We start from the raw sequence: 14360 nt of genomic DNA on the forward strand, positions 1-14360 counted from the left end.
ATTTGGACTTACCACGAGGTGCAAAAAACCTGAGTGATCAAATGAATGGGCCAGTAGTCAAGTTTTGTTTTGGGGTATCTCATTCCTGATCTCTCTAGTTACTGCACCATGACTGGTATCTAAATAACAGATTTAAAGTGCAGTCTTTTGCATCTCAGCAAATATAAACATCTTAGCATTTCATAACTAATTACCCTACGGGGGGCACTTAAATATTCTATTATTTTTACAAGTCTCAGCATCTCTCCAAGTTTAAGTGAACAGTCAAAGAGTTAATTGTGGCTTTTGTAAGTGATTCTTGAGACAAACAAGAGGAAATGCCTTTGAATAGCATTCTTTCACTACCAAGTCATACAGAAAAACTTCCATTTAGTGAACCATGTATTTGAATTCCTGAGCTGGAAAGATCCCAATAACACATTATTAAAAAATAAGATGGGGATTAGGGGTACTGATTTCCTTGTCAAAAGAAGCATAGAACAGTCAGGTAGGTGTCTTTAAAAGGATGAGCAAACAAAATCACTCTGAACTGCTACATGAATCTCTGCAACAAATTTTGTTTCACAACCGTTTATCCCCTTCATTGGGCCAAACCCTGACTCTATCGAATTTAGTAGAAGTTTTATCAATCAATTGAATTCATTTAAATTCACCCATTTAGATATGTGTTCAATCCATCTAAATTCAGCGCCTTCCACTTTTAATTCAAAGTATTCTTAATCACAGATAAAATATGATGACGTGAATTATTCAAATCACTTGTTTTAAAAAAATAATTTTCAGTAAGCGGTGACATACAATAGGAGAGCACAAACTAGCAACGGGGAACCTCAAATGGTTTTTGAAGCTTCTGTTTGGATAAGCATCAAAAAGTCTATTTTCATGTGGATATAATGCTGAATGTGCCCCAAACTTAAAGGTTTTTGGATGCAGAGTTTTGTTATACAGTCCATTATAGTGAGAGAGTCAGCCGCAACCTTCACGGGTGAAATCCTGGCCCCCGAGGGCAAAATGGGAGTTTTGCCATTGATTTCAATAGGGCTAGAATTCCACCCCCTATCTGGGTGTTTCTTTATTATGTTGCCTTCTGTGCTTTTCATTCGTGTAATTTTTTTTCAGGAAAGCAACCAAATGTAATTTTCAAGCCAGATGGCCTAGAAATATAATGAAGATCAGGGTAGAATTTTTTCTACCAAATGACCTAGCAGACCTCAAGTTTTTACTTTATTTTCAATTGTGACAAGCAGGTTTGTTTCACTGTACAGATATATTACTATTATTCCGTCAACTTTGCAATCATTATAATAATTACTAGGGTCAGATTCTGAAACCCTTATTCACATTAAACAGCATTTTACCCAAGAAATCTCATTGATTATTACTTGAGGGGTAAGATGAGTAGGAGTGGCTGAATCTGGTTAGTGTATTATCTCTGTCTAGATTTTCAAAGCAATATGGGTTGCGACTGATTCACTAGTTAAAGTCAAACAGCATGTGTACATATGCCAATTTTTTCATTTGTATAACTATTTGTGAGCTGCTGTGTGTAGATAAAAAACAATCAACCAGTTTCTTAATTTCACCATACCTATTTATTTGTACTTTAGATATTAACATTCATGAAAAAGGCACCACTTAGATTTGGTTTATCATTAATTCAATTTTGTTTCATTCATTCCCACAGAAGCTTACTATTTTACCATCTGTCTCAATAGCTTTGCTTTTGTAATTTTTACTTTCTCCATGCTAGTTTACTGGCTGTTTATGGATTGTTTAAAGAGAAACAACAGCAATAATATATTAATAGCACATCAGGGAAACCTGTTATTTTATCCTGCATTTCAATTTAAATAAACATTAAATCTATACTGAGAACCTGAAACTTAATTTACATTGTTTATTTTCTTTGCAGGTGCTGCTCCCAAATAGCCCATAGAAAATCGTTTTTCATTATACAAGTTTATTGCATGAGAAATTTTCAATTGCATCAAAACCTGTTTACAATAAATAATCAGGTAAAAATTACAACTGAATAAAAGCGAGATTGACATAATTGACAATTTTATAATGATAAGTCAGTTTGCTCACTACCGTGCTTGAATTTAAGCACAGTGGCTATAATTACTGTAGATGTAAAACATAAAGGATTTTTTCTTTGCTTGCTTGTTAGTCCTGGGGAAACACATCATATATTTTGTGTTAGAGCCTTTCTACATATTACAGTGAAGAAGCAGCAAAATAAGAAGACACTAGTAATTTAGGTGTTTGCAATCCAACTAATAACTTATATCACGTCTTTTGCAAGCCTAAGAGATGAATTACTGCATCAAACTCAATCTATTAGTGTCAGATAAAAGTGAATTTGAAAAGCTTATTCATAAGTGAATGCAAATAATGTAAGCTATTGAGTTTCTCATTTGTTTAACTAAACTGCAAAGGTATTCTATAGCCATATATGGTGCTAACACAAATGTATTTGTTGTATAATGTCAAAGAAGGACAAATGATTCATATGTGATAATTATAGAGAGGGAAGAGGAGCAAAGGAGAAAACAGCTTATAGCTCTTTTATACAGGTTTCTGTATTGAATGAAAATGTCTGCTCTGGATGAAAAACAAGCAGTCATAACTATTTGTTGTACCTTGTAATGGAGGAAAATTTGGCTCAACATCAGTTTCTTAGCAGGATTTTAAAGCGGAGACACATGTAGTTCATCCCGTGTCTTGGAGTACTCATTAGCAGAGCGAACCCAAAGTAGATTCAGATTATTATAAGACCTTATCTAATGCACCAGATGAGATCTTCTGGAGCACTTAAGCCTCAGAAGACTGTGCTTGGGACTTCACATTAGGCCAATCTTCTCTTGCACCAGGTTTATTGCAAGGGCAAAATAAACCCACCATCAAATCATGCTCCGTGGCCAGGACTGCACGTATAGCAAGTGAGCAGAAAGAAGTATGCAGATTTTACCTGCTGAGACATGAAGATTGTATTTAACGTTCACCTTCTCTTCTCAACCAAACCTTCTCCCACTCACAGGGGGCCATGCAGGCAGTTGAATTTATTACAGCCTTAAGACTGCAGTAATCTCCTTACCTGGCACAGCTGGGACTCCACGAGGAGAGAGAAGGAAGGTTAGTAGGCAGGGATTGTTTTATTTTTTGTAAACAACTGTGTTGGCTATATCTCAATGGGCTGTTGCGCTGGGGAAGGGAGACATCCAACAGACAGTGATGGATGTTTGGGAGGGCTCTTTTTTTATCAAAATTGGGGGGCCCCTTCTTCACAGGTTGTGAGGTTTGCCTAATAGAGAAGGGGAGATCACCACTCTTCCCACCTGAATGCCACTGAGACAGGGAAATCTTTGATGCAACGGGGATCTCCTATCTCCTTTTTCTGGCTGAGACCCTTGAAAAAATTCCCCATATGCCTGTAAGTCAAGGAACAATCTTCCCCCTTCTATGACCTCAGAGGTGCAATGCAATTCTCCAGCATTATGCCAAGGCCCAATTGCCATGCTGACAGACTTTATCCCTGGGAAGACTGCAGTGACGGGTCAGCAGCAAAATGCATTGCATGGCTGGTTTCAAGGGGACATTTCCCCTTGGAATAGGAGCCATCTCTAAGCCTGGAGATGGTGGGAGGTTCATGGGAGCACATGTGGGGCAGCCACTTATGCGCTGAATATTTCACAAAGTTCTTGTTCCAATTACAATGAAGTCAACAAGAGTTCCTAAGAATGTAATCTAACCTATTCACAAATTGGGGAAACACAGTACCAAAAAAACATGAAGACCGCTGGGGGTTATATGCTGCCAGAAGCAGTAGAGAAATGTTCATGTTAAGCTAGTGGAACACTTGAAAATATTCAATGCAGATAAGTGAAAACTTCTTATTCTACCCTCCTCCCTAAGCCATCTTCATTTAAATGTCAAAACACCCTCCATGCATTAGCAGTTATAATACTGTCTTCCAGATGATGGTGTAACAAACACATATATCAAACAGAAAATCAGAGTGACACAAAAACTGAAGAGGCAGCTCAATTATTTAAGAAGAGAGTCTTTCTTCTGTCTTATTTCTCCACTACCATCAGAATTGATAAGCTTTAAAAATAATTAATTCCCACCACAATGAATTCCTAATTCTGCACTCCCAAGATAGGCTATTACATCTCATATGGTATGTTCAAATGTATTTTTAAAATTTAATCTTCATTCTCTGGGGAATGAGGACCAGATCCTGAAAACACTATCAGGATACTTTCATTAAAGTCAAAGGGACTATGCCTTGTATTAAAATCTAAACCTAATAGTAAATGCAGGATCAACCCCTCAATCATTTTCATGTAAAGAGCACCAGTTGTGCTTTAATATCATATATGTTATCTGGTTGAAAAGAAATTTGTGCTTAGATCAAGTGCTTCGGACATGAAAGGACTAAATAGCATCATTCAGTGGTAGTTTTTGAAATGATTAGTACCTCACATATAATGCTTCAATATAAACACTTCAAAGTATAATACCTGGTGCACCTCATAGCACTTTCTATTTCATTTCCACTTGCATCTCAACACAATGTCAAACTTACAATTTATGCTGATAAAAGATCCTAAAAGCAAACTTTGTAAGTCTAGTGATTTTGTCACAGAGTAAAATGTTTCAAGAACATTGGTAAACACATGATGATAAAGAAATACTTCTGATAGTTACAAATGATTTAGTTATTCATGCTACCAACAGCTGGCCAATCAGCTCTGGGTTTCTGTCCTTTATTAATGCAGAGATAATGGCAGCAGCAGAATTTATTGTCTCCTGAAGCTTCGGATCATCCTGAAAGAAAAAGGAATAGCCTGTGAGCAATTATGAAAAAAGTTAATCGCACTTAACACCCATTTTAAAATATGCACAATCAGCTTATGACTTCTGACACAAATTCAAAATGTGTTACATTTACCAGTACAAAAACCTTCCAAAAATGTTGATTGTTTATAAAAGAAAATGTCGTACTAATGTCAGTTCTCCAATCTATACCATAAAAAACATCTGTTGACAGAAATAGAATGTAAACAAAGAGTATGCAACACATTTTAATTGTTTCAGGTTAATGACATGAGATCGCCTCAATTAAGAGATGATCCAAAATGAAACCTTGTTTCCAGACTCCCTCTTCCCAACTTGTGTTTGAAAACTGAACATAACTACAGATTCCGTATGCAGCTTTCCAATAGGCAGAAGCAAAACCCAGAATCCTAATACCCTCACACTTTAGGGTTTGGGAAATCTGGATCCAAATTTAGGTCCAAATTAAACAAAGCATTTAAGCACATACTTAACTTTAAGCATATGCTTAAATCCAGTCCTATTCAGCAAAGCACTTAAACATGTGACTTCAATGAGATTTAAACATTGGGGCCTTAATGATTTGAGTCTATCTTTGTTCAAACAATCAAAGAAGTTAATCTGTTCTTGGTAGGCAAGTATAAAGGCCAAAAAAAGGATGGTACAACATAACTGGCACTCTAGTACGATATGAAGCGCCTTAACAGGCAGTGGAGTTCAGTTTTTCAAAGGGAATTCAGTCTGGCTTCCAAATTTTCCTAATTATATGCAAATAAAAAGCCAAATCTGTATGGACAATTAGTATCTCCACCTGCACACTGATTAGATATCAATGGATATAACCAGCAGTAAGTCATTGGTGGGAGTGATATGCGCGCAGCCAAGGCCAGCCCTAGACCAAATGGCGCCCCAGGCAAGGAGCCATGTTCAGCACCACCCCTCAATTTATTAAACTTTTGAATACCTTATTTTTATTGCATTTGTAGCCCGTTTAGTGACTTTGATTCATGATTTGCATGCATGATTTATGCGTACAAGACAATAAATTTGCATGCTAGAATCTGTAAATCTGTATTTATTTATGCCACATATGCCATGCAAATAAAAAAAATTGTTTCCTCTAAACTTTTAAAGAAACTTTTTAGTTTTAAGAATAACTGAAATGTACCAAAATCAAAAAAATTGAACCAACATTGAGCGGACCAGTATTAAATAGTGTTACAGCAGTGAAAACAGACAGTATTAGTGAGAGCAAAAGTCTATGTTCTGCAGTCAAAAAGTCAAACATTACATGCAGAGTATGGCAAAAGTAGTAAAAATATTTCTTTTATACTGTTTCATAGATAGGGGTTCAGTAGATATCTCTGGCATTAAATATGTCCTTTATTAGTTGCCACTTACGCTCTTCAAGCAAGTCTGAAAATCTTCAAGTCACTCTCACAATAACACAGTAAAATAAGGTTCACAATATCGCAGCTGGGCTCTTACTTCTCTTCAGTTTGTTCTTATATCTCACTGACTGACTGGCGATGCCTTGCCCCTTATATACCTGCGAGGGCATGGCTGACAACATTCTAGGAGGCTTGAGGAAAATGTAGTTCTCAAAAAGTCTGTAAGGTTCCATGAGATTCCACAAACATCCAGAACATTCTAGGAGGTTAGTGAAAAATGAATCCATATATGGAATACCTGAACATGTTACTTCAAACATTCTATTTTCCCTTTTGTTGCTAACAACAAAAACAGCATTTTGAGCCTGGCACCAGCGAAGCCCGGCATCCCAGGCAGTCGCCTGGGTCACCTGCCCCTAAATCCAGCCCTGTGTGTAGCAGTGGAACAAAAGTCAGATTTCTAAAGAGGATTCAGAAAAGAAGATGCTGAGTCAATGATTATAGATGGCATGTTCAAGAAACCTGAGTTAATGGATAGAGGGAACTGATATAAAGGTGAAGATAGTCAAGTGCTGGCTTTTTAAGGAGACGGAGTACTGCACGGGGAAATGCAGAATGAGTATACAAGTACAGGAGTTAGACGTTAAGAGTAAGAGGCCTTAAAGTCTAATTGGGAGTGAAAGGAAAATGGATATTGGCCAGGGGGGCAGTGGAGAAGCTCACTGTTTTATGCTCATTTTTAAGAAAAGATGAGAACCAGGGAAGAGAGGGAAGTTGGAAGAACTGGAAGAGGGGGTTTAAAGAGAGGACTGAAGTTAGAGAAGGGGTGCTTGGGGTTGTAGTTTTAAGTAGGGCTGTCAAGTGATTAAAAAAAATAATCACGATTAATCACGTGATTAAAAAAATGAATCGCGATTAATTGCACTGTTAAAGAATAATGGAATACTTATTTAAATATTTCTGGATGTTTTCTACATTTTCAGATCTATTGATTTCAATTACCACACAGAATACAAAGTGTACAGTGCTCACTTTATATCATTATTTTTATTACAAATATTTGCACAGTAAAAAACAAAAGAAATAGTATTTTTCAATTCAACTAATACAAATAATGTAGTGCAATCTTTTTATCATGAAAGCTGAACTTACACATGTAGAATTATGTACAAAATAAATAATGACTCAAAAATAAAACAGTGTAAAACTTTAGAGCCTACACGACCACTTAGTCCTACTTCTTGTTCAGCCAACTGCTCAGACAAGTTTGTTTACGTTTGCAGGAGATAATATTGTCCGCTTCTTGTTTACAATGTCACCTGAAAGTGACAACAGGTGTTCTCATGGCACTGTTGTAACGGGCGCCACAAGATATTTACGTGCCAGATTCACTAAAATTCATATGTCCCTTCATGCTTCAACCACCATTCCAGAAGACATGCGTCCATGCTGATGATGGGTTCTGCTTGATAATGATCCAAAGCAGTGAAGCCAGATGCATGTTCATTTTCACCATCTGAGTCAGATGCCATCAGCAGAAAGTTAGTTTTCTTTTTTGATGGTTCATAGAATCACAGAATATCAGGGTTGGAAGGGACCTCAGGAGATCATCTAGTTCAACCCCTTGCTCAGGGCAGGACCAATCCCCAGACAGATTTTTGCCCAAGATCCCTAAATGGCCCTCTCAAGGATTGAACTCAGAAGCCTGGGTTTAGCAGGCCAATGCTCAAACCACTGAGCTATTCCCCCCAGGTTGAAGTTCTGTAGTTTCCGCATTGGGGTGTTGCTCTTTTAAGACTTCTGAAAGCATGCTCCTGCTCCATACCTCATCCCTCTCAGATTTTGGAAGGCACTTCAGATTCTTAAATCTTGAGTAGCTGCATCTATCTTTAGAAATCTCACATTGGTACCTTCTTTGCATTTTGTCAGATTTGCAGTGAAAGTGTTCTTAAAATGAACAACATGTGCTGGGTCATCATCCGAGATTGCTATAACATGAAATATATGGCAGAATGCGGGTAATACAGAGCAGGAAGCATGCAATTCTCCCCCAAGAAGTAAATAAGAAGCGGGCAGCATTATGTCCTGTAAATGTAGACAAACTTGTCTTAGCGATTGGCTGAACAAGAAGTGGGACTGAGTGGACTATTGGAACATTTGGGCTGCCATTCCAGTTCAGACCATCATTCCATCCAGTCTGGTATCCTGTCTTTGACAGTGACCAGCACCAGATGCATTACAAGACTATGTAATACTCAATATAAGTCTGGGTATATTCTAATATAACTTGTTTTATTTACACACCTATACTAGTTCTGGAATGAGATGCTCAAACAGCATGCAGGACAATACCTTCTTCCAGGAATTTCAGACCGACACCAATGCCTGGTACCCAGGGAGAAACTCTGCCTCAAGAATAGACTCTAATCAGAGCCCAAGGCAGACAAACTCTCCTGCTGTTTGCACAGCTCCCACTTTCTCTATACAGAAACTCAAATAGCTCAAAACTAACAACACAGTATGCTTTCCCAAAAGTCAAAACTAGGTTGCACACGAAGAATCAGTACTGTGGTATCTGACTGTCATATCTCCAGGAATAATCCTTTCTATTGCTCTTCCCTGGGCCTTTTCTATTTCTGCTATAACTTTTTTATAGTTACAGTGGTTAACTTTTTGGTAGCCAACGCTGAATATGGTATTCATAACATTGACTTGTGGAATCATAGGATTGGAAAGGACCTCGAGAGGTCATCTAGTCCAGTCCTCTGCACTGATGGCAGGACTAAGTGTTATGAAGACCATCCCTGACAGGTGTTTGTCTAGCCTGCTCTTAAAAATCTTCAATGATGGAGATTCCACAACCTTCCTAGGCAATTTATTCCAGTGCTTAACCACCCTGACAGGAAGATTTTCCTAATGTCCCTTGCTGCAATTTAAGCCCATTGCTTCTTCTCCTATCCTCAGAGGTTAAGGAGAACAATTTTTCTTCCTTGTATTTGTATTATGTATTTTGTATTATGTATTTATTATGTATCTGTATGATGTATTTTCTCACTCCTCCTTGTATTTGTATTATGTATTTAAAAACAGTTATCATGTCCCCTCTCAGTCTTCTCTTCTCCAGACTAAACAAACCCAATTTTTTTAGTCTTCCCTCACAGATCATGTTTTCTAGACCTTTAATCATTTTTGTTGCTCTTCTCTGGACTTTCTCCAATAAGTCTACATCTTTCCTAAAATGTGGCACCCAGTACTGTATACAATACTCCAGTTGAGGCCTAATCAGCGTGGAGTAAAGCAGAAGAATTACTTCTTGTATCTTGCTTACAACACTCGTGCTATTACATCCCACAATGATGTTTGCTTTTTGCAACAGTGTTATACGGTTGGCTCATATTCAGCTTGTGATCCACTATAACCCCCAGATTCTTTTCTGCAGTATTCCTTCCTTTTGTATGTGCAACTGATTGTTCCTTCCCAAGTGAAGGAATGGTAATGTTATGGTAATAATGGTAATGTTATCTTTTCAGTGTTCGGCTCTATCTTTTCCTGAATGTAGCCTGATGATTTCATTGCTTTTCAGACCATTGGTGTTTACTGACCTGAAATTTGCATTGAGCGATAATGATACCTAACTTTTCCCCAAGTAGCTACAGTTAATTTGAAATCCATCATTGTTTACTCAGAACACAAACTAGAATTCAAACTACAAAAAAATGAAAAGTTTAAGAGCTCTCCTAATTTAGAGAGGAGCTAGTAAGTGAACATATGAAACCCCATAGGTATATCTTGAGAACTCCCAAGTTTCTGACACTTGCAGTGTCATTCTTGGAATTAGTGATGAATAAAATGAGTAGTGCATCCACAGAGGCCTCAGTAAGGATGCCAGGATCAATCTAATTTACCACCCTAGTCCCATCCTACAGGCCCCCAAGCATCCTTTGTATTAGTGGTACAATCTTTCAAAAATCTCTTTACTGGTTACAGAAAGCCAAATAATCAAGTAGAGCTAGGGCTTCACATGGCTAGTTGCTTGAGAAGTTTAGATACAATGTAAACCATGGCACAGAATAGGATGTAAGAACAAAACGCTCAATAGAGATCTTGTATGCAGTCCTCAATAGTTATCTCACATTATTGTCCACCCACTGTTCAGTTCACTACATTTAGAGGATAAAATGTACTACTACTCATTCAATGCTTGTAGATTAAGCAAGACTAGTTCTTTTACTTAACAAAAGTTTTCAAAGTCTGATTCATAGGCAGAAATACCTTTATGAATTAATATGATTAACTTTCCCCAGGCTCAGCTGGCATAACCCAAAAACCTCTTGTCTTATTCACTGTCTACTCACAGTGGCAGATTAGTCACTGGGCAAACGGGGCCTGTGCCCAAGGGCCCCAGACGACTGGGGGGCCCCCCGGAAAAAATCTGCCACCGCTGTAAGGCCAGAGCCCCGGCCACCGGGGCAAGGGAAGCCTACATGCCCTGAACCTGCTCTGCGGCAGCAGCTGCCAGATGGGGGAAGGCCCCGCCCAGTGGTCCCCAAGCCTGTCCCCAGCAGAAGCTATGGGACAGGGACCCCAGCCCTGGCAGAAGCCGTGGAGCGGCAGGGCAAGCCCCTCCCCTCAATGGCTTCCAACCCCATCCTTGACAGTAGCCGCAGGGCAGCAGGGAAAACCCCCATGCCCAACCCACCCTCTGGCAGAAGCGCCAGGCAGGCGGGGCGGGAGAAACCTCAGCATCCCAACCCTGGTCCCCTGCAGAACCGCGGGGAGAGGCAGAGGAAGCCCCAGCACCCGGATTACTGTGCAGCATTGGGACTGGAGGAGCTCTCACTCTCCACTGCAGCCTCAGGGTTGTGGCGTGGGGACAGAGCTTCTCCGGTCTTGGGGCTGCAGTGGACGGGGGGGTGGGCAGAAAGGAGAAAAAGGGGTTGCAGCGCTGCAGTGGGAGAGAGAACCTGGGTGGAACAGGGTCAGCCCCGGGGAAAGGGCAGAAAGGGATGGGGCTGTGGGTTCGGCCACAGGCTGAAGGGGCAAAATAGGGGCAGAGCTCCAGGCGGACGGGGTGGGGAGAGGCCCCCACTTGCACTGGTCCAGGGACCCAGGAAACCTTAATCTGCCTCTGTCCTACTCATTTCATCCAGTTGATTTAAGTGAGTCTCATAAAAACCCTTTTCTTCGCCATTAATAAAAGGATTTTTTGATTGTTAAAATGGATGACTAACTACATTTATATACCACGAACAAAACTTTTATCACTTTATTTTTTAGTACATTGAAAAAGGAAGTACTTAAAACATTGCCAACTTTATGAATCATAAATCCATATAACAAAACGTTGATTCCAAAATAATATCCACTTTCTGTCCATTGTTAAATAGTAAAAAATTCCAAACATATAATGATTGTTATTCACATTCATAATCAGGGCCGGCTCTAGGGTTTTGGCCGCCCCAAGCAGCCAAAAAAAAAAAAAAAAAAAGCCGCGATTGCGATCTGCAGCAGGAGTGAGGGACCGTCCGCCGAATTGCCGCCGAATATCTGGACGTGTCGCCCCTCTCCGGAGTGGCCACCCCAAGCATCTGCTTGGTGCCTGGAGCCGGCCCTGTTCATAATGCACATGATGTAGAGTTGTTAGGTTTAAAAGGTTTTTCCGGTCTACAGGATGAGGCTGGTAAGGGGTACAGGAGCAGAGTTAAAAGCAGTGTTTGGAACGTGCAATGAGATATTTCACCCCTGTGCATTTATTTAAGAAACTGGGAGGATATTATAAAATGTATTGACATTCTCTTAACTGTTTATTCCCATACTTTAACGTGTTTAGGTCTTTTTTTTTTTTTAACTGGAATTGATATACATATATTTTTTTACTGCTTGATATACATATATTTCATCTGAATATTAACTAGCTTAATTTAAAGCATAGCTTGAGAAATTTATCTGACACACATAAACCTGAGGACTAGGCCTGCTATCCCGGGTGAAAAATATCCATGCAGGTATCCTCCCTGTCTCTTAAAACCACAGACCTTTTAATATGACAGAGGTTCTTCAATTTCATTGTATCACGACCCCCTTTGGACAACAAAGTTACTACATGATCCCAGGAGGGAGGGGGCTGCAGCCCAAGCCCCACTCCTTCGAGTGGGGGTGGAGGGGGCCACAGCCCAAGCCCCGCTGACCCGAGTGGGGTTGGAGCTCAGGCTTCAGCTTCAGCCCTGGGTCCCAGTATGTCTAATGCTGGCCCTCAGTATGTCTAATGCTGGCCCTGGAGACCCCATTAAAATGGGGTCGCATCTCACTCTGGAGTCCCGACCCACAGTTTGAGAACCACTGGCCTACCTCCTCCTTCAGATGCTTCCATGCTACATTTTTATTCATGCCACTTGCCAAAGGACCTACTGAGAAATGACATTTCAGACATGATACCATGTTTACCTCAATAAGAAGATATCTAATTTTCACTGAACATCTTTAGTTTTCCTTTCAAATAATAAACAACAAATTAATGTAGCATTTGGGTTCAAATATAAAGTACAATCTAGTAGGATCAGAACACAAGTAGTACACAGGAGACAGGCTGCAGTCAATGAACTTTCAGTCCAATTGGGTCAGAGTCAGCTCTAGATTTTTTGCTGCCACAAGCAAAAAATGTTTTGGCTGCCCCCCACCCCAGCCCTGGGCTCTTCCCCTCTCCCCCACCCCCCAAACTGCACCCTCCTGCCGCCCCAGCCCTGGGTCACTGTTAACTCGCTCCCAGGGCGGGTCATTCAGCAGGAATTTTGGATGTGCACAGAACACAGACAGGATTGGTTCCCATATGGTTACAGAACTGCAGTAAAGTGGAACAATTTTCAGCTTGTGTGACTGGAGGATATCTGGATGCATATTATAAGACTGTCCTACATAAATGAGAAAAAGTTGAGGTGCCTTTATTATTCTTTTGTTCCATTCTTTGTTTCTATGGGGAATGCACTATCACGGTCTTCCTTTTAAACAAATAAAACTAAAACTTAAAAAAGCAATGACTGTTGAAAATAGCAATTCCAGTCCTAATAACCACTGGGAAGCATTTCTTGCTCAATTTATTCTACGTTTTCTACAGCAAGTTACAGTGGATCAGTATATTTGATTTGGGGGCAATGAAGTAACAGCTGCCCAAATTGAGCTTGAGCACTCCTGAACTTAGAGGGTGTTCAAATCTGGAAGGCAGGTGCTAGATTCCCTTTCTGAATATTAGCTATATCTGGAAAGGAAAAGTCAATTTCTGCTTCCATGGCTCAGAAGTGAAAATCCTCCTAAGTGCCTGGTACTGTATCTAAAGCTGCCCAGGTCCAGAGCCTCCCCTCCCTTACTTTTCATTTTAAATTCTAGTGGGATCCACATACCTCCCTTGCTAAGCTTCAGATAGAGAGGTGCACCGTCCATTTAGTCCCCCAAATTCCTTCTTTGGGGGAGAGCCCAGGGCTGGGGCGGCAGGAGGTGCGGGTGGGGGGGGGGAAGAGCCCAGGACTGGGGCAGCAGGGAGTGCGGGGGCGGGGGGGGGAGAGCCCAGGACTGGGGCAGCAGGAGGGTGCAGATGGGGGCCAGAGCTGGGGCGGCAGGGGGTGCGGGGGGGGAGAAGAGCCCAGGGCAGGGGCAGCAGGGGAGTGCAGGTGGGGGCCAGAGCTGGGGCAGCAGGGGGTGTGGGCGGGGGAAAGTACAGGGCTGGGGCAATACACAAAAAACCTAGAGCTGGCTCTGTTCCTACCATTCACAGCAAGCTGCAGATTTTAGTTCCATACTCCTTTCCCCTACCCTTTCCTGTTGCTAGTGGCCCAGGGAATCCTGGGAAATGTAGTTCTTTCCCTGCTCCAGGGCTGGCTCCATAGGCAGGGAGCTAAACAAGGAACTACAGCTCCCAGGGCCCCCTGTTGGTTCTCAGCTCCCATGCTGGATTCTTGCACCCCTTGCAAATCTGCTGCCCCAAGCAACTGCTTGCTTTGCTGGTGCCTAGAGCCGGCCCTGAATCAAGTACTTCTTCACTTCCACACTAATGTTAGATCATTATTCACTATATCATAACTTGATACTTATTCTTACACTAACTACAGTGCATACAGGTATTGTCTGTCATGAAGG

General features: G+C 40.8%; 1 protein-coding gene across 10 annotated transcripts in view; it reads right to left on the reverse strand.

Annotated features, from left to right (window-relative positions):
• Positions 1-14360, reverse strand: part of CRPPA (CDP-L-ribitol pyrophosphorylase A) — a 195401-nt gene that overhangs the window by 15977 nt on the left and 165064 nt on the right. For 7 of the 10 annotated variants that reach the window (XR_010598277.1, XM_008169865.4, XM_042856577.2 and 4 more), the window contains one exon: positions 1570-4833. Coding sequence is in view for 7 of the 10 variants with exons in the window: in XM_008169865.4 (XP_008168087.2) it covers positions 4729-4833 (105 nt within the window). In the remaining 3 variants the exon portion in view is untranslated. Of the gene's footprint in view, positions 1-1569; positions 4834-14360 lie in introns of those variants that run through there. The other 3 variants (XR_508960.4, XR_010598276.1, XM_042856565.2) reach the window with 1 other exon arrangement.

Source organism: Chrysemys picta, chromosome 2 (genome assembly GCF_011386835.1).
Source record: "Chrysemys picta bellii isolate R12L10 chromosome 2, ASM1138683v2, whole genome shotgun sequence".
NCBI lineage: Eukaryota > Metazoa > Chordata > Testudines > Emydidae > Chrysemys > Chrysemys picta.